General features: G+C 46.3%; 1 protein-coding gene across 1 annotated transcript; it reads left to right on the top strand.

Moving 5' to 3' along the window:
- Positions 1 to 18,980: 18,980 nt before the first annotated feature.
- LOC146209401 (palmitoyltransferase ZDHHC20-B-like) lies at positions 18,981 to 24,441 on the top strand. Its single transcript, XM_084580247.1, has 3 exons — positions 18,981 to 19,219; positions 22,470 to 22,709; positions 23,743 to 24,441. The coding sequence occupies exons 1-3, from the start codon at positions 18,981 to 18,983 to the stop codon at positions 24,308 to 24,310; spliced, it is 1,047 nt and encodes a 348-aa protein (XP_084436373.1). The 3' UTR covers positions 24,311 to 24,441.
- The last annotated feature ends 1,336 nt before the right edge of the window (positions 24,442 to 25,777 follow it).

Genomic DNA, 25,777 nt, shown 5'->3' with positions numbered 1-25,777 from the left:
ATCAACGCAATTTTCTTTTTGTTTATGTATATTTGATTTCCAGAAAACCAATCTACTATTTCTTTGACATCGTACTGAAGTAGTTTAAGTGCCTGTGGGCTTGATTCATGGGATATTACTAATGCCGTATCATCAGCATACTGAAATAACCTTGCATTTAATTTTAAGTCAACCATATCGTTTACATAGATATTAAACAAGAAGGGCCCCAAAACAGAACCTTGTGGTACGCCGTACTGAATATCAGAAAAGGTACTAAATGATTCATTAATTTTTACTACTTGTTTACGATTAGACAGATAGCTTGCAAAATATTTTTGATATGGACCACGGAATCCAACACTTTCCAATTTTTTTTAACAAAACAGAGTGTTCTACGGTATCGAATGCTTTCGATAAATCCATAAATAACCCAAAAACACATAAATAAACACATCTCGCGGACAGAACACCACCACAATGAAGAAGCTTACAACATCCACCGAGCAAATCCTCCGAATGATACATCGTATCCGAAATAAACACCATGGCATGAAGGAAAGGGACACCATCCGCTTAGTGCAAGCTTTCGTGATCTCGCGGATAATGTACGGGACGGCATTCCTTAACCTCTCCAGGTCGGAAATTGAAAAGCTGGAGACACTCATCAGGAAAGCCTACAAGACGGCCCTGGGGCTACCGAACTCCACGCCAACGGCCAAGCTCATGGCTCTAGGAGTACATAATACCCTCGAAGAGATGTGGGAAGCACAATGGCTCTCACAACTCAATAGGCTCGCACTTACAACACCCGGCAGAGAACTGCTCGACAAGATCCATGTTAATCAGCCCTATACAATTGACCAAAGGGAACAGGTCCCACGCGATGTGAGAAGACTCATCAACGTGTACCCCATTCCGCGGAATATGCATCCCGCATATAACATCGAGAGGAGGATAGCAAGAGGGGAAGCCCTGCAGAAGAAGTGGGACAAGCAGACTAACACCCTTTACGTGGACGCAGCAGGACCACACAATGGAGTCATGACTATCGTAGTCTCAACGCCTGCGGGGTCGATGGTGAACTGCGCCTCGGTGAGAACATCTAACCCCACTCACGCAGAGGAGGCAGCTATTGCATTAGCTGTAGCATCTAACCCCAACGCCGTTGTGCTCACTGATTCCCAAAACGCCTGTCGCAACTTCAATTACGGATTAATTCATAAGTCAGGGTTGTCATTGCCAACCAAGCATCAATCATCTGGTTTCCCGGTCACCTGGAACTACCAGGAGGAAACGAAGCCGCTCACAGGCATGCCCGAGCTCTTCTATACCGGGCGTCTCCCCCTGATGACCATAAAGGGTGCCGTGACCTGATAGGTTTAGCAGTGTATGCTGACAATCTCGCGCCATACAGAACAGCCAGAAAGGAGTACCCAACACCACACAAATCCCTCAATAAGTTAGAAGAGAACATCCTTAGGAGACTACAAACCAACACATACCCAACACCAGCTAAATTACACCTGTGGTACCCTACACTATACTCTCCGCAGTGTCCACACTGTGGAGAGGTAGCTAACCTCTACCATATGGTGTGGGCATGCCAATTTAATCCCTTAGTTGACCCCATTCCCAACCCCTCGGAGGAGCAGTGGGAGGCTATTTAGCTCAGCGATGATCCTGACCGTCAGCACTGGCTGCTGGGGAGGGCCAGCGCAGCAGCAGCAGCCAATGGACTACCGGACTAGGCGGCCCACCCACATGTTCTGAGAATACTGAATAAATAAAGATGTTTTCAATCAAATCAATCAAAACGACTTCAGGTGTCCACAGAAAGAAATGTGACAGATACTGCGCCTTTTCCTTCATGTCTATCAATTATTAGGGCGAAAGCCTTTCTACGTTCATGATGAAAATATCGTGTCGGCGAGAATTGTCCACAAGATTGTCACAGCGATTGTCCACAGCGAAATTCCGCCACAGAGAGATACTGCACCTTTACTTTCTTGTAAAGCAATATATAACGCCAGTGAACTATTATGCGTACAACGGAACGCTGGTGGTGTTCGACAAGGGCCGCGCGATGTACCTTGCGCAGCAGTAACGCTCAGACTTTCATATTTCTCAACTGCGGATTCTGCAGTGCTCTAAGAACTTTTTTTTTATTTCGCGGGCTTTCTATGAAGCTCGAAAAGACAATTTGTGCCTTTTATTTAAAAAAAAAATATTTAACTGGGCATTTCTGAAGATGCGCTCCAAACCCACAAAACACCTTGATTATTGTAAGTCGATATTTACGCGTTCCTGTAAGAATGTATTAAGTAAATACATAATTACTTGTAAAACGAAAAACGTTTCTGTGGTGCGAAATAGGGCTACCAGCAAGGCGGAAGGGGTCTCGCTCGCCTGTTCTCAGTACTTTATTTTCAATATCTCAGCTAACATTATACGAAACACTTGGTATAATAAATGTCTTCTAAAAGTGCGCGGAGCCATGTTACACTAATTGGTAATAAACGAATGAATGACCATTACTGGCCCTTTATGTATACTTAAGACAACTGAGGCTAGAAAGCCTCAAATTACTTAAGCTCCTTATTCTTCTGATAGACAAATAAATAAAAATTAACATAAAGGCATAACTTACTCAGCTCAGCAATTGTTCACAAAAATGTCTCATCCTAATCAATTTTGTAAATATTTCTAAAAAATGTATGACTTTTTACCGTGCTTGTTAAAATTGCTGATGTGAGGTGGCGAAAATATCTATAGAATGCTTGGTCGAGCGCTCAGCGTCGGTGTCCGATTCTTGTTTTCTTTGTTTATGTTGTGCCGTCTTTCTGTCGTGGGAAGTTGATGTAGACTAGTACGAAAAAAAGAAACAGGGGTAATCTGCGAGAGAACCTAGTTTTCAAGAGTGGTAGCTGAGTTTACTTAGACAAACGTGCATCCATCTTAAACGAATCACTCTCAGCATCTGCGGATTCCCTTGCATTTCTTCGTTTACGCACATGTCGTTTAAGCTCACTTAGCAATCTCTTCCCTTGTGCCTCTAGTATTTTAGTCTTATCAGCATGCAATCCTTTCAAGTCAGTAAATTTGTTGCTGACGTGTTTTACAATTACGTTTGTAGCTGTCCCATGCCAAAGTCGGTAATAAAGCAAAAAGCATACTATCCTAAGCCAGCACGTTATTCATCTGACGTTATAATGAACCACACGACATAAATGCAATGGCCCGCTTTAAGCGAGTGGTATGAATATGCCTGCATGGAGTAGCGTGCCTAACTCTGCATCCAGGAGACCAGGAAGGTGGATTCCCGCTGTAAAGCCCTAGGCCAGCCTTCAGTTGCTGTAAAGGTCCTTACATTTGCGGACTGTGCTTAATTTATGGAAATAGTTGTGACCAGTACTTGCGTCTTATGCAGCAAAAAGAGGCAGGTTTTGGGCCGAACGACATTTGTGAAGCAAAATTTCTACATCTTAATTAAGAGGCTTGAAATACGGCAGGTTGAAACCAAGCTGCTAAATGTCATATGTCATTGAATGATCTGCTGAGCTGGGCAGCCTTCCTGGGTAGTTGTGGTGCCTTGTAACCGGAGATGACAGACTTGCATATGTAAGTTTGTGATGGCTACAGGGAGGTGGATTTAGTTACTGGTGGGTAAGTGCGCACGAGGAGCTGAAACGTCGCTTGCGCTGTCATTGAGGTAATCAAGCCAGTCGTTTAAATATTGTCACGGTGTTGGCGACAGGGGGTAGATTAACAGAGCCGGTATAGGTAGAATCACACGGTCCAAGGTTTAGATGCGTCCTGCGAGTCCGGAGCCAATTCACTTCAACGTCGTCTTTCACTCTGAGCGCCCCCTGGCATTCCTCCCTCCTTAAGCGTAACGCACACAGTTACACGTGCACACAAGCGTACAAAAGCAACCTCCCCCCCTCAAAAAAAAAAAGTTTGTAGATGTAGTTTGTCAGTCACCGTGCAAAGTACGGCTTCAGTCGCAAGACATGAACTGTCTCTGGACGAGGTAGCCGACGGCCTGTGTGCTCTGATCCATCCGGGAGCACCTCGTAATTGACGTTACTGATGCGTCGCACGATTTTATACGGTCCGAAGTAGCGGCAAATTAGCTTGTCTGAAAGGCCGCGGCGTCGAACAGGAGTCCACACCCAGACCTGGTCCCCGGTGTTGTAGGAAATTTGTCTGTGGCGGAGGTTGTACCGGCGTGAATCCCTGTCCTGTTGCTGGGTGATGTGGACGCGTGCTAGTTGGCGTGCTTGCTCAGCATCTTGGACAAACTGCTCGGCGTCAGAACAAAGTTCGGTATCTGTTTGGTAAGGGAGCATTGCGTCCAGCATCGTCCGAACCTCCCTGCCGTAAACGAGGCGAAACGGCGTGAAACGTGTGGTCTCTTGGACTGCCGTATTGTATGCGAACGTCACATATGGTACGATCGCATCCCAAGTCTTGTGCTGGGCGTCGACGTACATCGCCAGCATATCCGCGATGGTCTTATTAAGCCTTTCCGTCAGCCCATTGGTCTGCGGATGGTAAGCAGTAGCTTTTCGATGCGCCGTACCACTGAGATGAAAGACTTCGGCCATCATTTTTGAAGTAAAGGCAGTCCCTCTATCAGTAATAATACAGGTAGGAGCACCGTGCCGTAGTATGATCTGGTGTACAAAGAAATGGGCAACTTCAGACGCTGTACCACTAGGTAACGCTTTGGTCTCGGCATAGCGAGTCAGATAGTCTGTGGCGATGATTATCCAACGGTTGCCACCAGAGGACCGAGGGAAAGGACCGAGAAGGTCCATGCCGACTTGATCAAATGGTGCTCGTGGTGGTATTATGGGCATGAGGAGGCCCGCAGGCTTTGATTGCGGAACCTTCCGACGCTGACATTGCCGACAGCTCTTGACATAGCGCTTAACAACAGTGGCAAGGTTGGGCCAGTAGAATGTCTGTCGTATCCTAGCAAGTGTGCGAGAATAGCCCAAGTGGCCAGATGTTGGTTCATCGTGGCACGCGGAAAGGATTTCCTCTCTCAGAGCTGTGGGTACCACGAGGAGGTAGGTTCTTGACTCGGATCTAGAGTTCTGCTTATAAAGCACACCACCTCTCAGGCAGAAAGTTGAGAGGCTCCGAGAAAAGCACTTAGGTATGGTGGCTGGCTGACCTTCTAAATAATCAATCAGTGCTCGTAAATCTGGATCTGCACGCTGCTGATGTGACATATCTGAAGCATCAACAGCTCCGAGGAAACTGTCAGCGTCATCCATGTCTGGTGGAGCGAGCTCGACAGGCGCGCGGGAGAGCGTGTCAGCATCTTCATGCTTAAGTCCGGACTTATAAACAATAGTGAGATCAAACTCCTGTAGGCGAAGGCTCCATCGCGCCAGGCGGCCGCATGGGTCACGCAGGTTGGCCAGCCAACACAAAGAATGGTGGTCAGTGACAACTTTAAATGGGCGACCATAAAGATAGGGGCGAAATTTCGCAGCAGCCCAAATAATGGCGAGGCATTCCTTTTCAGTAGTTGAATAGTTCGTCTCGGCGCGGGATAAAGTACGGCTGGCATAGGCGATGACTCGTTCAACACCCTCTTGACGTTGCACGAGAACCGCCCCAAGGCCAATGTTACTGGCGTCGGTGTGTATTTCTGTCTCCCCCTGCTCATCGAAATGGGCCAGAACAGGCGGCGATTGGAGACGGAGACGCAGCTCGGCAAAAGCAGCTTCTTGTTCGTGCGTCCAAACAAAAGGGGTGTCTCCCCGGGTGAGCTGAGTCAGCGGTTCAGCGAGATCAGCGAAGTTATCGATAAAACGCCGGTAGTAACTGCACAAGCCGAGAAATCGGCGAACAGCTTTCTTGTCACGTGGAATCGGAAATTCCGCAACAGCAGCAATCTTGTCAGGGTCGGGCTTCACGCCGGCGGCGCTGACGACATGGCCGAGAAATTTAAGCTCTCGGTAGCCAAAGTGGCATTTCTGTGGCTTAAGTGTCAAGTTAGCGGATCGAAGGGCTTCGAGTACTGACCGCAGGCGCTGAAGATGTTGTGCAAATGATTCTGCGAAGACCACCACGTCATCTAGGTAGACTAGACAACACTGCCATTTAAGGCCGGCGAGGACAGTGTCCATCATCCGCTGAAATGTGGCCGGCGCGGAACACAGGCCGAAAGGTAGAACTTTAAATTCGTAAAGGCCGTCGGGTGTGACGAAGGCCGTCTTCTCACGATCTCGCTCATCGACCTCAATCTGCCAGTAGCCACTTTTTAGATCGATGGACGAAAAATACTTTGCACGCCGAAGGCGGTCGAGAGAGTCGTCAATCCGCGGCAAGGGGTAGACATCCTTCTTGGTTACGGCGTTCAGTTTGCGGTAATCGACGCAAAAACGTAACGTGCCGTCTTTCTTTTTAACTAGAACGACCGGGGAGGACCACGGGCTGTTGGAAGGCTGGATAACCTCATCTTCGAGCATTTCCTTAACTTGTGACCTAATAACTTCGCGCTCGGTCGAAGAGACGCGGTAGGGGTGCTGGCGGATTGGGCGCACATTATCGAACGTCACGATCTGGTGCTTGGCGATGGGAGTTTGATTCACTTTTGACGACGATGCAAAACACTGTTTGAATTCGAGTAACAATGAAAACAGCTGGTCGCGCTGGCTGACCGATAGCTCTGAGCTGACATCGAGATTGTCGAGGGATGTGGGCGGTGGCACGGTTTCTGCGGACAAGCACTCGGAGACATCAGATATGCGTTCGGCGAAAGCTACGGAAGTGTCACGAAAAAGGTGCCGATACTCGTGCGAAAAATTTGTAACAAGTACCTTGGAATGACCACGGTGAAGATGTATCAAACTGCGGGCCACGCAGACTCCTTGTGTCAACAGTAACGATACGTTAGTTTCGGCTATTGCGTCACCATCGTTAAGGGCATTGCATTTGACATTAACGAAGGTGCTGGTTCGGGGTGGCAGAGTGACACTGTCCTCATAAACTCGAAGCACATTGAGTGGTCGCTTTGCACCGCTGAGGGCCACTGCTTTTTCAGTAGAAAACGAGACCTTAGAATTCCGGAGGTCAATAATTGCGCCATATTCACGAAGGAAATCTACGCCCAGAATCAGGTCACGCGAACAGCTTTTCAGAACAAGGCAGCTTACCACAAATGTTGATTCTTGAATTTGAACTCTGGCCGTGCACATGCCCAGAGGAGTAATCAGATGACCACCCGCAGTGCGAACGTTTGTGCCAGCCCACGGAGTCAAAACCTTCTTGAGAACTGCGGCAAACTGGCTGCTCAAAATAGAATAATCAGCGCCAGTATCCAACAGAGCCCGAACATGGCGACCATCCAGTACTACGGGTATGTCCAACGAAATCTGCTCGCGAATGTCAGGCTTCTGAGTCTTTGAGTGCTCTGCGTTGGTGTACGCGGTCTGCTTCACCTGCAATTCGTCGTCGTTGCAGGTGCGTTGTTGCAGCGTCCGTTCCACCGGCAGTTCGTCGTCGTTGCGGGTGCCTTGTTGCGTCGTTTGTTCCACCGGCAATTCGTCGTCGTTGCGGGTGCGCGGTTGCGTCGTTTGTTCCACCGGCAGTTCGTCGTCGTTGCGGGTGCGTGGTTGCGTCGTTTGGTCCACCGGCAATTCGTCGTCGTTGCGGGTGCGTCGTTTCGTCGTCGATTCCACCGGCAATTCGTCGCGGTTGCAGGTGCGTCGTGGTGGCGTCGAGGTGGCAGTATGATCGGTAACCACGGACTTTTCCAATGTCGATGCGTAGTCTTTCCGTGTCCGCATCAATGGGGGGTCTCCCGCGCCGCGATTTCCAGCGAGCCTACCCCCGAAGGTCGCTGGTTTCAGTTTTCCCTCTGGGGACTGGGCGAGCGGGCCTGCGCTGCCCATGAGGAACTCGTAGCAGATGGCGACGGGCGAGACCTGGGTGACGGTGATCTAGATGGTCGCAGACGAGACGGAACGATCCGGCGCTGATCATTGACGAAATCTTCAACGGCTCGAGGCCGTTCGCCGTAGCGAGGCCGCGGAGAATCAGCGGAAAACCCTTCGAGACCTAGTCGACGGTAGGGACAGCGCCGATAGACATGACCCGGTTCGCCGCAGTGAAAGCATAGCGGCCGTCGGTCGGGGGTACGCCACTCGTCTGCTTTCCGTGTAGGCGGTCGAGAATCTGTGACGTACTGGATCACGGGGGCTGCTGTTTTCGGCCCAGCTACGTTCGGAGGAATCAGGGACGGCGACGAGGGCGGAGAGTATTGCAGCACCTGGGAGTATGTAGGGCGGTGACACTCTGGTGGTGCAGGAGGAGGAGTAGGGCCAGGTTCACCGATTGGAAATGGAGGCCGGAGCGCTTGCTGTACCTCGTCGCGGACAACGCTGGCGATGGAGGAAGGAGCTGGTTGAGGTATGCCATACATCAGTCGAAGTTCGTCGCGCACAACGGAACGTATGAGCTCCCGTAGCGCCGATGTGTCCATGCTGTGCGATGGGAACTCAGCAGAGACGGAGGCGGCGTGGATGGTGGGATCCCGTGCCGAGGCTCGCTGTTGAAGCACTTTCTCTATAGTGGATGTTTCAGCACAGAATTCTGCAACAGTTTTCGGCGGGCTGCGCACCAGGCCAGCGAAAAGCTGCTCTTTGACGCCACGCATGAGGTAGCGCAGCTTTTTGTCCTCGGACATCGTAGGATCCGCACGCTTAAACAGGCGCGTCATGTCTTCGATATACGCCGCTACAGTTTCGTTAGGCATTTGGATCCGAGTGTGTAGAGCGCGCTCGGCCCGTTCGCGGCGATCTGAGCTTCCGTAAGTTGCCGCAAGATGACGTTTGAACTCACTCCAAGACCACAGCTGCTCTTCATGGTTCTCGAACCACGTCCGAGCGCCATCTTCGAGGCTGAAATATACATTTCGAAGCCGTGCAGCGTCATCCCAGAGGTTGAATGTAGCTACCCTTTCGTAGTGCTGCAACCAGTCGTCGACGTCTTCATAGGTGTCCCCGTGAAAGGTCTTTGGGACGCGGGGGTTTTGCAACGTCACGTAGGTGGGGGTCGTGCCAGGCATTGCGACGACGTCGTGGCTACTGGTAGTCATGCCCGAGGGGGAATACTCAGGTGGTAGGCCTCGTTGCCTGCGGCTAGTGCGGTGAACGGGCGTTTCCACGAATATATGACCAGCACTCCTGCTTAGCGTAGGGGTACGGGACATCAGACCTGACCTCCACCAGATTTGTCACGGTGTTGGCGACAGGGGGTAGATTAACAGAGCCGGTATAGGTAGAATCACACGGTCCAAGGTTTAGATGCGTCCTGCGAGTCCGGAGCCAATTCACTTCAACGTCGTCTTTCACTCTGAGCGCCCCCTGGCAATATTATATGTAAAAGCATAAAATGGGATATTGCAGAAGTTTAGTACGAAAGTATACGATTCAAACAATTAGCAATAATGGCGTCCTTAATTTGTGTTCATATTTAACAGTATACTAAGAGTTCAAAATTCATCGTTTAGACGTCACGGAGCAATGTACGTCGTTTTAGGTATTTGGGAACAGTTACCATTGTATTTTAAGAAGAAAGTAAAAACTCATATGCTGATTCCTTCTACTAGCTAGACAGAGATTCGTTAATTATGCCACTATGCTGCTGTTCAGTGCTTCCAAAGCTATTTAATGCAAACTGACTGTTCGGGAATGCTTTATTTTTTACATTTTGCTACATGCTTTGCCTTCGAAGGGAGCTCCGACCGAAGCCTGCCAACCTGCGCTCTTGTAGTCCTTCCTCGGGTTTCTAGGGAAAGGAAGCCTGCTTCGGCACTCTATTTCTGTGTCCCACCGCTGTACCTCTCTCATTGGGAAAGCTCCTTCGTTGTGTGCTGCATGGGAGCTCGGACTCCCCGACACCCCCTTCCGACCCGCGAGAGGAGCCTATATTGATCACCATCATGTGCCGCCTGACAGGGATGCACTGGAAAGAACATCTCGGTCGCTTGTCGTCCCGCCCTCGGATCAACCGGTGAAACTTTTTCCGCTTGTTACACTTAGTCCCCTTCTAGTTATCGTGAAAAGTACATACGGCGCCCCATTTGTCGCAGGCACAGTTTAACGACAAGAGACTGGTCAGTTGTCATCGCACTCAAGGCCTAATTGTGTACCGTTGTACCGTAAGCATAATAAGATTAGAGAGAAGGCATGTTTTGCTCTCGTGAAAAGGTTGCAATTTTGCCTTTCTACTGATATGCCAGAAGAAGGAGGTAATAGTTCGGTTAGTAAGGAAGGATCAAAAAGATTAATTTACAGATAAGTAGGGCGTAATATAACTAACTGTTAAGGATTATATCCGGATGTTGATTTGATGTATTAATGAAAATTGATCAATACGTTGCATAGCACTTTATATAAAGATGGTGCAAGCAGTGCAGCTATTGAGCTCCAGTGCTCAGCCAAGCGATAGGCGAGAACAAAGATGCGTAACATGATGGTACATGGCGTCAAAGTTCACTCTCTTGGCAAACGCAGTGAACTTACTCTACACTGTAATCTCTGCCTACGTTGGCACCCTTGTTATCTCATGCAGTACGGCTGCCGACTTATACTAGCGGATACATTTTTGATATGGGGTTATTGGGCATCGCAGTATTGTTCACTAGACTAATTTATGCACTTTCCGCTAGAGCGATGGAAGGTGCAGCAGAACCTTTTTTGAGCTGTCTAAAGAGGAGGAAGTAACAACATATATGGTGGCCCCCTTAGTGGCAATGTTGGTGACCTACTGTGGTGCCCTCAATTTTGTCAGAACGAACGGAACTAGTCTGTTCCCGTCGACCTTTCCTTCCATTGCAGGCTCACTAACTCCTTTTTACAGCAACGGGACATTTTAATGCAACCGCTAAATGCCCTCCTCTCTAGACAATCCGGCTCTGGCATGGTCATAAAAATATTGCTGAGCTTTAGCATTGCTAAGCCTAGACCGGCTGTACGAAAGCGTGGGCTGCGCTTAAGTATGCTTAAGTATGCGATAATTATTTAGTAATTTATATATTTTTATAGGATAACAAATCCCATCAACGAGCATCATTACATGAGGGGTTGGGCATTCCAAACTAAAGCAAAAACAAAATGTTGACAATGTACTCAACAATGCCTATATACAGGCACTAATGGAAATTGGAAATCAGCAAGCTAACAATATCCAAGTACAAAGTGCTACAACAGTTTCAAAAGCGATAACAGAAAAAAATAGGCACCGAACAATAGATGATTGATTGATTAATTTATAGGAAGGGAAAGGCGCAGTAACTGTCTCGTTTTCTGTGGACACCGCAGCCGCGCCGTAAGGGCAGGGAGGAAGGTGGAATGAAAGTGGAAAGAGATAAAGAGGAGCCGTAGTGGAGGGCTACGGAGTAATTTTGACTACCTGGGGATCTTAACGTGCGCTGACATCGCACAGCACACGGACACCTCTTCGCCGTGTGCCGCCGAGGTCAGGTTCGAACCCGGGTACTCCGGCACAGTAGTCGGGCGTGGAATTCGGTAACGCATTAAAACAAAAAAGAAAAGTGGAAACTCATAGCAAAGTGCAACAGGTAAATTTTTCAGCAGATAAATAACAGCATCTAACGTCCGTAAATATATTTCAGCCGGTCTGATTTTAACAAAACCTTGAGTGATTACAGAAATGTTGGGATGGCCGTTCCAATTGTTGATTCTCCGCATGAGGAAAGAACTCCTAAAACGTTTGTATTATTGAAGGGTTTGACACTTTTCGACTGTTTTTTTGACGAGCTGAAAACGTTCAGTGTTTTGTGATGTAGGTGGCTGAAGAGAGTGAATGAGAACTGATGAGAATAATTTAAAGTGACTGAATTCTGATGGCGCTTTAGTAAGCGAATAGAAAAAAAACTACACGTTCCCACACTAAGATTTTTGCAGATGACTGTGTTATTTACCGTATTATTACCAGTCCCCTTGATGAAGTATGTTCTCAGTCAGACTAGGATAACATTTCTTCATGGTGCAGCGACTGGCTTATGAAGTTTAACACTACTAAATGCAAATACATGCGTGTTTCGAACCGGACTCACGATAACACCACTCGCTATCTTCTTAATACCACTCCGTTTTCACCTGTTTCATCAAACAAATATCTCGGCTTTCACATAACACCTACTCTCTCTTTGAAAATGTACGTGAATTATATATCTAACCAGTCTAACCGCACACTAGGCTTCTTACACCGCCATTTCAGAGCTGCAGATAGTTCCTTAAAGCTTCATTTGTATAGGACGCTTATAAGACCCAAACTAGAATATGCACGCTGTATTTGGGATTTTAATCAAGTAACTTTATTACAGTTTAGATTCCGTTCAGAACCGCGACGCTCACTTTATTGTTTCTAATTTTTCACGAACTGTGAGCGCATTTGAAAAAACAAAATCTACCCCTGGTCTTCCTGTGCTTTCTTTGCGTCGTAAATATTTTCGCTTATGTCTTTTCACCAATTTCATTACAATAATCATATTTTCAAATATCTGTTAATTTTTCCTCGTTCTTATATAACCTCACGCATTGATCACAACCCCAAGGTAGGGATCCAGCACTGCCGAACCACGCTTTGTTTGAATTCATTCATTCCTCGAACAGGAACCACCTGGAACAACCTCTCTGCATTCCTCGAACTGGAACCAACTCTCTGCCTTCGTCACTGCCATCATCGATGTCAAAAACTTTAAGAAGCCTACGGCTGATTTTGCATGCCCCTCCCCTCTGTAATGACTCCGGGCATTGAGAGTACTGGAAATAAATAAAAAATAAATAAAAATATAAACATGCAAACAAGCAAGCAAAATTCGTACAAATAAAAAGGACAAAGTTTTACATGCTGATTGGGCACACCAAGAAATCCTCCACCGAGCAGCTTTAATGAGCTCAGAAAGAAGCCAGTTGCACTAGCTGATAGTAAAAGGAAAGTCCTAGTGCTTATACGTACGTGTGTGGCTAAAAATGTGCTACTTTTTACTTTGGTCGCGTCGCTCAGACTTCATTACTTTGGGCATGTAAATGTCAGTTTCTATAAGGGTGTTTGATTGTAAAATACGTCCTGCAAAGACGTATAGAGAAATCCTCGCGCTGCGAAGGCAGATCGAACCAGTTAGTTTGAAGTTCAGTATCATGTATGGTACGTTGAAACTAGTAATAATTCATTAAATCGGTTGCCGTGATTTTGAATCGCTTTGAAGCTTTTTATAAGAATATATATGTGGGGATACTTACAATGCACGGATATGCACGACGGGGCTTGCTTGAAATTTCTCCGAATAAAATGTAGTGTGTCTCCTCCTTTCAAGGTTAGACACTGGACGTGACAGTTCGATGATAAACCTTTAAAAAAGTAAGTATAGAAAATTAAGCTTTGATAACTTGGTCGAATAGTTGACCAAGATTGAGATGGTATGATTGGGCGGGGTGTCGTTTTCTGGTAAAGCGGATTATGCATCACCTGGAATATTTAAAGAGATAAGCCATTTTTGAAGCCTAAGGAATACACTATCCAGTTGTGACTTTAAAGCTACACGGTTAGAATCACCTTTTAATTTTGTGTGTGAAACACAATTTTTTGTATTGTTCTAAGATATTGGAAAACTGAGTTTTGTGGCGAATACGTTTGCATAGGGTAGATGAACTATGTAGTTTAATCACTGCTACATGAAAGGCGGCAATATATTTTTAACATATGGAAGAATGAAGCCGCTCACCGTGCATCCCGCGCAACTGGAGACCAAGGATAGCGACAGAATACACCCGGAAAAAAAGAAGTCATTAAGCGTTGGTGACTGTCTGAATAGGCTAAGAAAGGTTTGGTTTGCAGGGTTTAATATCTCAAAAGGACTCAAGCTATGAGTAACGCTGCAGTGGACGGCTTCGTAAATTCTGACCACTTGCCGTTCTTTAACATGCAGTGACAGCGCACAGCAATCGGGTGCCTGGTATGTCTCCTGCTGCGAAAATCGGCCGCCAAGGCTGCGATTCGATCGCACACCCTTGGGAGCACTAATCGAATGACCTAACCCTTGCACCTCCACCGGGGGGGGGGGGGGGGGGGGGGGTTAGACAGAGAGAGGAAAGCCATCGTTGTCTCATACTTTGCCATGGGCTTCATTAGGAACAGCCAATGGCCAGAAGAAGGGCACGAAGTGTAAATTATTAGTGCTAGCTGCCATTATAAAGGACACTGGCCTCTCGAGCTGCACGCACATCCGCATGCCGAGCCGAGCACGCTATGTGAGGGTGGGCGAAAAATCTTTCACCCAAAATCCTCATTGGATGAGCACGTCAGCAGATAGATGTGATCGAGACTACTATACAACGAATTCAGACTGGCGGAAAGGGTGGCATAATCCTGCATTGCTTTTTTGTATCAACACTATGCCTGGCGGATCCCTCCCTGTGGGTATGTTGAATGTGTGCGAAGGTGAGAAGAAGAACGTTTGACGAAGGGAGCGACCCTATGGGTCTTAACCTAGCTCGCTGTCCTGCCTGTCATCCCCGTCCTCTGTATAGGGTCATGAATATTTGGGGGCCGGGTTTTAAAAAATTCCTATGCAAAATCTACTACTCCATTCGAGCTGAAGTCACGTTAACAAAGTAGCAAAATGCGGTCTACGTTATCTGATAAGTGATTGAACGTCAGTACTGACCTAGATGTTCCGGAATCGAGGAAAAACTGCTCTCGGTGGCGTGCACAATTTTCACCAAAGACAGTCGAAAAGCTGCTTTGACATCGTGCGTCATCTGTCGAGCAGTGAGGCAAGCGCCATCCCGGCCGTTGGCGCGCTTGCCTCGCTGCCCGACAGATGACGCATCCTGTCAAAACATCTTTTCGACTCTCTTCGGCGAAAATTATTCACGCCGCAGAGAGCAGTTTTTCCTCGATTCCCGGAAAATCTAGGCAAGTACCGATGTTGAATAACTTATCAGAAAACGTAGACTATATTTCGCTGTTTTGTGAACGTTATTTCAGCTCGAATGGGGTAGTAGATTTTGCATAGGATTTTTTTAAAACCCGACCCCCAAATATTCAAGACACCGTATTTATTAAGGTCGTATCCTGCTGTTTCATCAGAATTGAATTTCATAATAGAGAAAGCGGAGTTGAATGACGTACTGGCTTAAAACAACTAAATCAGGCTAAAGGATTTTCGCTCGACAAGTCGGTTCAAGTTCGTTTAAAGCCGTAACAGTGTTTCTTGGGTTTCCCTTTGCTTTTCATTTTACTGGGGATACCCATCGCGAAATGGGGTTTCCTCGCGGCAGTACGGGATTATGATTATTTCTTCAGATATGTCAACTGCGCACGCTATTTGTTTGGCTTGCTTATGACCGACCTGGCTCTTGGCCGACGAAAACAGCGCATGGATAGAAACAAATGTTTCGAGGGAAAGGGCAGCAATGTTATTCTTGGTACTGACAATGGCAGTCTCGCAGAGGAGAGCTTGGGTTTTCCGTGTAGCTTGGCGACCGGACGAAGAATAGCCGTGTTGATTTAGACCGCTATGCTACACGGCTACACGTCGAGCTACATGGCAGTGGACATGAAGGCAGCTTCGTTCGGTGGTTGCTTGAGGGATTGACGGTGGCCGTTTGATGCACTTCATCGGGCAGATAGCTCGATGTATCCAGATCTACACGGCAACGAACGCTTTAGCCGGCATCGCTCTTCTTATGGCTGCAGTTTATGGCCATGAAGGTTAACTTCGCTGGATATGACATGCTCTGGTAATCCTCCTGGACCATGGCTTCTTGCAGCAGCCCTGCTTATCGTCTACGATATTAGTGTTTCCTTTGGATATAAACAGACGTCACGGGCCCGCGCCTTCCAGTGGTCATGGGAACAGCATTGGTCGGCGTTTGGTTTACAGGATGCACTTGTTTATGAAGATAGCGGGATGTCTGCAGATCTACGGAGCATCGAGCGCTCCCGCCGGCATAGCTCCGTTTACGGTTGCAGTTTATGGTTGTCGTGGGGACTTAGCTCCATATGACATGATCTGGCGACTATTCTGGATCATATCGCAGCAGTCACTTCATCGTTTACAGCATCAGAATTTCCTCTAGACATAAACTGACGTCAGCGACCCGCGCCTTGCAGTGGGCGTCAGAACCGCTTTGTTCGGTGGTTGCTTGACGGGATGCACTTGTTCATGCAGGTCAGTAATGACGCTTTCATGTTTGCTAAGAAGCCTAGCAATGCCTGTCTACTGCTTTCCCCGCGCCACGTTGCTTTTAGGTTCGATTGTGCAGGTACTTGATGTGCCCAGATAGCTGCTTTTGCAGAAGGGAGACAAAGGTTAACCATGGGCTCGTTGTGGTGGTTCTATCGTTGTTATGCGCTCTAAAGAAAACGAAACAGATGAACCACTACAGAGAGTGCTCACTGATATTTGACCTTATTACGAGGCATTACCTAGGCACTGATAAAATGAAAACGAAGAAGTCAAGCTTACTTCCATTACCAAGTTAAATGAAAGCGAAGAAGTTATGAATAGTAGCATTTCTGATATTGATGGGAGGCCGTCGGCTGTTGACTAAAAACATCGGCCTCTGACGTGACTCATCATGAGCTGTTGGTCCTGTGTGAAGCCGCGGACAAGCTGGTCCACGAAAATGCCAGGCTGCGGATTAGTCTATCTCATCCTGAAGAGAGGCAGCGGAGGGACAACCACTCTTTTCTGGCTTGTCTAACTCTCCTTCGGAAACCCGGTAGGAAACGGACGCAAAGTTGTTAGAATTGATTTTTAGCTTTTATTCCAGTGCTTAGGAAGCGTGCATATGAAAGTGCTCACCGAAGTGGTGCATTTTCAGACAAAAATTTTGCCCAGTTATTGTGAAATTCTGTTCTTTAAAAACTAAACAGCAAATTATATCAAATTCAGCCAAACTCTAAGGTAAAGGTAAGTGAACTTATTCTTTACAAAAACTGCAGATTAGGAAAAAGTTATTTCAGTTCGCTAAATGTCAGGTTTAGTACTATAAGCTTAGATGCAGTAAGCTGTACATGAACAGTTTATGCCACAGCTATGGCCCTGCTCGCGATTGCGTTTTCGTTGAAAGTGCTCCTGGGGGACCTACACATCTACTCTTCGAATAAAATTTAATGACATCACCTCTGGCTCGTCCCATGCTATCTTGCAGATAACTTGACTTTGTTGCCGCACCACAATCGGCACTTCTTCCAAGATACTTCTGACGGGACAGGTTTTGGGTCGTATAGAGGCGCGAGGGGCAGTGTACCTCCGCCCGGAGGTGTAAAATCAATTTCTATTCTTTCTACCAACATAAGAAGCAGATTACCCAAGCGCGATGAACTTACCTCTGTCAGTGATTCATATGATTTGGACGTTATGTTATTAATAAAAACCTGGCTATTTTCAATGATCGCGCAAGGAATTTTTATCGGTTAAAAGCATTATAGCGTCTTTCGGTATGATAGTGGTCAAAGATATGGCGTAGGTGTTATAGCCTTCGCAGATAATTTTTTTTGCATTGCTTGTCAATTTTTTAAGTAACCTGGAAAAGGTTTGGGTCGAACTCTGCGTGATTTTCGAGCGATTCATATTCGACATACGTTACCGCCCCGCGTCTTTGAGCAATACTTCCGTTAAGACAACTACTGTCCATTTTCCGAGCATTCTTATTATCTTAGCTGGCGACTTAACCACCGCGGCGGGTGAATACATCCTCTTAACACTTTCTGGACAGAATGTAATAAGTTTTCAATTACGTTTTTTTAATTAAAGCTGTCACACTTTGGCTCTAAACCTACTCGAACTACTGCATCAACATCTAACGTGTTAGACCTTGCTCTAAATAATGTGCCACTTATCATTTCAGTTTTTCATCTGGCTGGCATTACTGATAATTCCTTGTTGTTTCGCGCTTTATTCTGGTTTTATATGCAATGCTGATTGCAGCACGCATTCTATGTGAGTTTATATCAAAATGTTTGGGTCGCATGGCGGTATTCTGTGCTTATGAACGCATGACGGCCGGTAATATACAACATGGAGAAATGTGAAACTTTTTGGGGCAATGTTTTTCAGTGGATTATTGAGGTTCTCCGGCAGCTCCTATATACATTTCTCTTGAGGGATACTAGAAAACAAGAACTATTTTTCTACCTTTGTACTCAAATTCATTTTTATTCTTCAGATCATTTCATACTAGTGGTCCGGACATGCAATCGGCACTTGCTCAAACTAATCGTACTTGTTTACCAGTTCCAACATCTCTCATTGTATGGAAAAATAGTACTCTTGTCTTGAAGATTATCTTACATCAAAATTTATAAGCCATTCGTTCTACTCGGCTGATCTAGAGCGTTGATCGTGAGTAGTCGCTACAAAATCAAATTTTGTAAGTTTATCTTCAGGGCCACCCTTCACATTCAAATCTATCAAGAGATTTTCTTTGGTGCTCCAACCAATCTATATTTAATGCCAGCTCGTAGCCCGTCAGGGGTTATCGAAAGCAATGTCGTCAACTGCTGGCTTGCTTTGGTCGTCAGAGGCTGGACAACGCCCCTCATGCTGATGCAACCAGCGCTGCATAGTTACAGAGCTACCCCAGGATTTTAATCAGCATGATCTCGCGCAGGTGTCACAGTGAAGAGATTGCGAGTCCTTAAACTTTGTATCACTGTTTTTTTCTCTCAGTAGCCTGTGTGCTGCTCCCCTGCAATTGGCAGGCCGACCTACTTCCACCAACTAATAAGTCAGCTGCATATTTGTTTGTTTGTTTGTTTGTTTGATTGATTATATATAAGTGGGGAGGGATTTCGTATATACGAACAATCAGGCAAGGAAGTGTGATCAGACAATGAAAATTGTCCATGTGTAATAGTTCGCAGCGAATTCGATCGCCTTCGGCCGTCGCTACGGCGCACCAGTGAATAGAACAAAGTGGAGAAAGAAGCGCACACGCATGCAACCATCGAGGGATAAGCCGGTCGTCCTCGCTGAACTTAGTGCATCCAGGAACGGCAGCTCTGTGACGTGGCGTTCTTTGCGGTGGCTTCCCTTGGCGCTGGTGGGAGTCCTCTTCTTGTGGGGCTACTACGCCTACGTGCTGGTCTTCTGTCGCCTACTCGTCCTCAACGGCAGCTGGATCAAGGGCGCTACCTTCGGTCTCAGCTTCCACCTGCTGCTCGCCTTTTGCTTGTGGTACCTGTTGTCTACATTCGTAAAATTTTTATTTTGTATTTTTTTTTTGAGGGGGAGAGGTCAGCTCCGCCTTGGGTGTATGGCACTATGCAGTCTATGGACCTCTGGGTGCTTGCGCATTGATAATCTTAGTAGACACGAATCTGCATTCAGAAAGCCGCTTTAAAACAGGAACGCGCAGCACAATCTCTGTTCGCAAAGACATATTAGGTATCGATGGAAATCCGGCGCAGGCAGTATGCTTGCTCAGTGCGTTATTTTCCGACGCGTTTTTCACGGGATATCTCAATTCAGAAGTGGGGCGGCGGCTTTCCGAACGGTCGCTCCCACAGTCTAAAGAAACAAATATCTGAGGCTATAATAAAACTACCCTGGAGAGAAACATCAGTGCACAAGACTCGGCGAATGGCGCTGCTCCGGATTCCAGCAAAATGCGAGTAAATTGAATGAGTGAAGCCAACAGTCTGCGAGGCCATGGAAAGCGAAAGCAATTTTTTGAAATTTGTTATTTTGGTAACTACCTGAATTAGTTTTGTGAACAATTTAGGAAGGTAGATAAGAAAATCAAAATAGAGCGAAAACAAGGCGCTGAAGGCGAGGACCTCCGAATATCGCGCGCATTGCTCCTATCAACTGAAGTACCTCAAAGGATGTCGAACCATCTACTCGTTTGGACATTAATGTCGCCTGTAACCGAGTCTTGAGTGTAGATCAGCGCCACTCATCCATAGCGGTGGACGTGGACCGTCCGGAGTACCGTAAGCTTCATGCGGAACGTGATTAACAGGGGAGGCCAGGCCCCCTTCCTTCTCATAACAAGTCCCTTATTTCCCGATTCATTTTCTGCTGAATAGCTGGCGAGTGTCTCAGTTCTGGTAGTTATGAAGCCGCAGATGTAGCGCAAGAGGGTTCTCGCATGGCTTCCACCCTCCACTGTTAATCACGCTCCACATAACGCTCCCGGTACTCAGGACGTTTCAGGTCTGCCGCTATGGATAGGTGGCGCTGGTGAATGCTCTCAAGGAATGCTCTCACAAATTAGGTGGTACAGGGAGATATGGGCTGGGCATCTTTCGAAGTACGGGAAGCTCAGAGTAAAATATTATATGAGGAACGCCTGAGGAAATTGGACAGTAACAGATGGGCAGCTAAAGTATTTAAATACCTGTACCTAAAAAGCGTTGATTCACAATGGAGGAAAAGAAGTAGGAAACTAACTAGTAAGTATGCTAGTAACAAAGACGGAGAAATAAAAAGCATTAAGCAAGAGGTGAAAAACACAGAAGGTAAAAATTGGATAAATTCGATAGAAAAGAAACAGAGTGTGGAAATATACCGAAAGTGGAAAATGCAGATCAGGAAGGAAGACTTCTTTGATAACTCAAGAGGCAGTGCCCTACTTCTTAAGCTAGATCAGGGTGCCTTAGAACACGCAGCTACAAAAAAATTTAACAATGGAGATGACGCATATGTGCTGTATGTGGAAAATCCAGCGAAAACATTTACCATGTTATGCTCGAATGTAATGGTATCCATCCGGAAGTTGGTGCAGGCGCAATCACTGCTCCTGAAGCTCTGGGGTTTAGAGATAACAGTGGCCGGGTGAATAAACCGGCGATGGAAACTAGCAAAAAACGACTGGAAGATTGGTGGCTTAAAAGCAGAGGAGTCACATAATGTTAGTAATGAAGGAACAAAATTTAATAAATAGAATGATGGTTTTAGTTAACCATTCTAAATCAATAATTAAGATATAGGGAGAAAAATGAGCATGATAGCTACTGCTACCACCCCGTTTCAAAGGGGACGCTCCTATATTCCATCCACCCAAGGTTCGGTTACAGGCAACATTAATACCTAAGCAAGTAGAAGGTTGGACGACCTTCGATGTAGGTCAGTCGACAAAAGCACTGGACGCAATATTCGGAGACCGTGGGTTCAGTCCTCACCATCGGCGTGTTGTTTTTTCTTTTACTTTGATTTCTTTACCTGTTTTCAAATTGTTCACAACGCTACTTCAGGTCAATAGAAAAATAGCAATTAAAAAAATTACTTACTCTCTCCTTAGCATCGCCGACGGTTGTCATGCACTCCTTCATGTCTCATAACGAGTCCCTCATTTCCCCCTTAATTTTGTGCATATAACAAGAAGGAATTTCGAAAGGGTACCAATGCTGAGTCATTTTTTGGTGCTGCTGAACTGTTAACTTTATTGACCTAAAAAGGCATGTTTCTTGTTGGTTGGCTCAGTTCTGTTCAGAATGTTGATTTTCTTTGTCAAGTTGCATAATATTTACTGCATATACGATACGTGGTACGGCTGGTTCTTCAGAGGCATGTTTCATGCTAGTTAATTCAGTTCGGTTCGGAATGGTAAATTCTTTCAGCAGCTTGCAGCACGGTGATTGCGGACTATATGTAGTGTATCTAGTCAAGAATAGAAGCATTGATAACGGTCTTTGTGTAGAATAACGAAAATAATAATATTACAGCAGGCTTATATACACATAGAAAGCCAAGTTCATTTGAAGATGCTATACCTATTGTAGTATTCATAATATATATTCAGGTATGCTTTACAAGCTAGCCTTGAAGACATTGACCACCTTAAACAAACATATTTGGTCTTTTTAGCAGAAGCGCCCCTCTACCTTTTTGCAGTGCTCTTTCATCCTATCGCAGACAGGTTCAGTTGGGCTGCAGCAGGCAAACATGTAGGGGCTATAAGTGACGGAACTGCGTAAGCATGGCGCGCATTTCAGTAAGGCATTCGTCACGTTATTCAGGAGCTACCCGTGATTTAGAGCAATTATATTCGCTCAAAGTGCCGATTTCGAAGAAATTGCGGTCTTTTACAGGCATCCATAAAACGTTACCACTTTGTGGCAAAGTTCAGAACAGACCAGATTGCGCATCTCGTACCAGTCTCAAACAACCTTTCAGTCAACGTTGCAAGAGAGAAGAATGGCAGTTATAGATTAATCAAAACGGCTAGAAAGATGACTTGTGATAAGCATCCATGCGAGGCAATCCACTCTGTACTGGCACCATTACGCATGCTCGCAGAAGGCATGGAACCGAATTCTTCATTGAAGTCAGCTTGAGCTGCTGTTGTAAAACGTAAGATGCATTTCCTGGTTCCTCGCTTGTCGCACGTGTTTACCTGTTACGGCGCAACTTCGGTTCCTAGCTGACACGCGGCAAGTCAGAAGGTCGAGTGTTGCTCACCAGACCCGCTTTAATCTTGCAGGTCCTACGCCCAGACGACAATTAGACCACCACACGTCGTGCCGGCAGCGTACTGCCTGACCGCGGGCGAGCAGGTGGCGCTCACGAGCTGCCAAAACCAGCGCATGCGACGGAGCCTGCTCGACACGCTGGCCTCGGAACGGGGTGTGCTCACCCTTGGCGCGGACGGCTGCGCGCGTTACTGCGAGACTTGCCGGCTGATGAAGCCCGACCGGTGCCACCACTGTTCCACGTGCGCCAGGTACGGCGCGCAGACGCCTTTTGGCGATGAGCCGATGGACATATGTATCTCTCATTCAGTAATGTCTGCGCCCTCATTCATAGCGGTGGCCTCATATGCCGTCTATCTACGCTACGATATTTCTTTACGGCGAACAGTTTTTACCTGTTGTGGTGCCTGGGGTACAGACTGTAGACACATGTAAACATACATTACTACCATACCTTCTCCTATTTAGCATAAATCTTTCAATACCGAATGGGTCAGGTCTATACGGGGTTTGTCCCAGTTCAATTTCAGGTTAAATTCGGCTTTAGAAAAGCCATGCTTTCTGAAACTTGATTCAAAACAAGGGCGAGTATACGATTGCCAGGAAGCAAAAAATGAAAAGTGGAAAATTCAGCAAGCCTCCAGCAGCAAGGAAAAATGTTTCAACAATGCTCATATATGATGTAAAGGAATATAAGGATACTTCAATAAACCATGGTGCTGTATTAGTTGTTTAATCGTTCTTGGTAAGAAGCAGCGCAAAAACGACAACCACTGAAGAGGACACGACGCACGTGTCCTCTCCTGTGGGTGTCTTTCTTGCGCCGTCTTCTTACCAAGAAGCACATAAGGGTCATTGCCACCAGCAGTGTAGGAGCTGTTGCTCCCTTTGCACTACAGAAGCATCTTCCATAGGCTTTCTAATTATCCTGATTATGCACCAGCTGAACCTATCTTGTGACCGAAGCTTTCGTGATCCCATTTCCGCTCATTAACTTCCTGCTATCGCTTGTTACATTTAATGTGGTCCATTGTCAACGACCATTTATTATCTTTCCTTTGCACTACTTCACCTGTCCGTGTAAATTTCCTCTAGAGTTCGGCAAGAGTGTTAATTAACCGCGCTTAGACTCACGGTTCACTTGCCTATGTGTTCGCATTAACCCTTTTCGGAAACAACGATATAGGACACCTGCTACGTTCTCATGTCTACCATGTAGAAAATGAAAATTTAAGAGAAATCGTAAATGAGAAAGTGCAACAAGTATTTTTCACCATTTTGCAGGTGCATCCCGAAAATGGACCATCACTGTCCCTGGTTCAACAACTGCATGTGCTTCAGCAACTACAAGTTCTTCTTATTGACGCTCTTCTACACGGTGGCGCTCTCCATCTTCGCCGTCACAACCACAGGATTTCAGCTGGCCGAATGGTGGGAGTCCGCAGACCTCATAGAGCCTTTCACCTTGCATTTCGGTTTTCTCGTGTTAGTCGGGTTCGCCCTGACACTTGCACTCGGATCTTTTTGGGGCACGCACCTCTGGATGGTGCTGAAGAACGAGACGACGTTGGAGTGCATGAGCAGGCCTGCTTTCGCGGACCCCCACGACACATTCAACATCGGTCATTATGAAAACTTTGTCCAGGTGTTCGGTCCGAAGGTGTCGTTGTGGTTGCTTCCCGTGTTTACAAGCCTTGGGGATGGGGTACGATTCCCGACAAAACTGCACTCTCTGCGGGAGGTTATGGACTCGGAGCCACCTCCCGCAGTCGCCAACTACTCGGCGGCTACCTACTCGACGGGCTCCTCTAGCAAGGGTGTCAGAGGTCCCGTCTTGGAAGTACTACCATAGAGTAAGGACTGGGACATATGCTCACGCTGTCTGCCTCATCAGAGGAACTTTATTGTACATTTTTAAAAAGATTTTCGGTCGAATGTTTACTAAACAGTGTATTGATTTCGTAAATATATCGTACGGCCCATTGTTGTTTGTGCTGTGGTGGCTTTTCCGCAGTATCGTTTTGTAGTATTTTCAGTATACTCTTTGATCTGCTTTGTGAGATATGCTCTGCGGTGTTCCCTAGTGGAATATGTAAGACACTCCTCTAAATATTACAGCTACGTTTACGGAGCAGTGAACTCAGGTAAATAAAAGGGCAGTGCCGCAGACAAAGACGCGAGTAATTTTCTCCAGTACATTCGTTTTCTACGTTGCTCACTAATCGTCCTGTTCACCATGGCCACTGACGGACTTGTTTTAGCGTAATGAAGGTGCCTGTAAATGAATATTCGAAAAGCACTTCTGCAGCGATTACCAAGTAACATAAGCAGGAAAGCATACTTTTCTTGTCGCCAAAGGAACTTTTCGTATGATGGTCTCCTCCAAAGGTGAGAAAAAATTTTTTTAGAAATGTGACTGCGAGGAATTCAAGGTTCTCTTATTAGAACCATGTCGCGTTATTTGATTAGGTTACGTTCTTTTTTTTCTGAACCCCTCACGCAGCTTCATCTGCCACTAGAGGTGACGGCATATCATTTTAGAGCACTTTTCCTGCCGAAATTAAATCTTTATGTTCTACATTCATTCCCGATTCGTAATAACAATTACACAATATAATATATTTAATGTTGCCTGATGTACTGCTCAATGAAATATTTATTATATACTCAATGTAATATTATTACTTTGTAATGTGATCTCTGTTTGCTATGTTCTTATAGTTAGGAGCACCCCCCCCCCTCCCCACACACACAAAGAGGTTTTGAGGCCTTCTATTGTAACAATGTCATACTTTTATGCTTTATGAATACAAAACATGAAACCTGAAGCATGGGCTGCGCAATTTCGTAACGCAAAGTACCAGATAGTCTCGGTTTTGTTAGGCTTTCAAGGGAATTCATTTTGCCTGAATATTACTTGAAATGGTTTAGGCTAAATTAAATCTTCTAGCTTTAAAATGTGAGCATATGTTGGAAAGTACTAGATATGGAAAGTTTAAGAGGTGCGCTCGTCGATGTATTTCGGTGGCAAAAGGAAGAAAATATTTGTTTTGGGCGTTGTTCCCCAGCAGCGTCCTTAGAGAGCCTTGCATAGCTTTCTGACGGGGAACCAGGAAGGGGCAGACGACATGCGGTTCGAGTGCGACGACTGGAATGCCGTGAAGATGGGAACTGTTGCTGTTGCTTAATAGTGTGCTTCATGTACTCTTGTTTTCTCCTGCCTCCAAACTTTTGGTGTGCCCAGTAAAACAAAATTAACGAGCCGGCAAGTGAAGCCAAAATTTTGCTGTGTGCTACGAAGCGGCGCTTTTAGTTTGGT

The sequence above is a fragment of the Amblyomma maculatum genome, chromosome 1 (genome assembly GCF_055883805.1).
Source record: "Amblyomma maculatum isolate TAMU_Amacu chromosome 1, ASM5588380v1, whole genome shotgun sequence".
Classification (NCBI taxonomy): Eukaryota; Metazoa; Arthropoda; class Arachnida; order Ixodida; family Ixodidae; genus Amblyomma; species Amblyomma maculatum.
This window is presented reverse-complemented; position numbering and strand designations above follow the sequence as displayed.

What these genes read in the sequence shown, in the direction of transcription:
- LOC146209401 (XM_084580247.1), top strand. Translation starts at nt 18,981, where the DNA reads ATGCAACCATCGAGGGATAAGCCGGTCGTCCTCGCTGAACTTAGTGCA. An exon ending in CTGCTCGCCTTTTGCTTGTG is followed by an intron (nt 19,220 to 22,469) that starts GTACCTGTTGTC and finishes TTAATCTTGCAG; the next exon opens with GTCCTACGCCCAGACGACAA. An exon ending in CACTGTTCCACGTGCGCCAG is followed by an intron (nt 22,710 to 23,742) that starts GTACGGCGCGCA and finishes ACCATTTTGCAG; the next exon opens with GTGCATCCCGAAAATGGACC.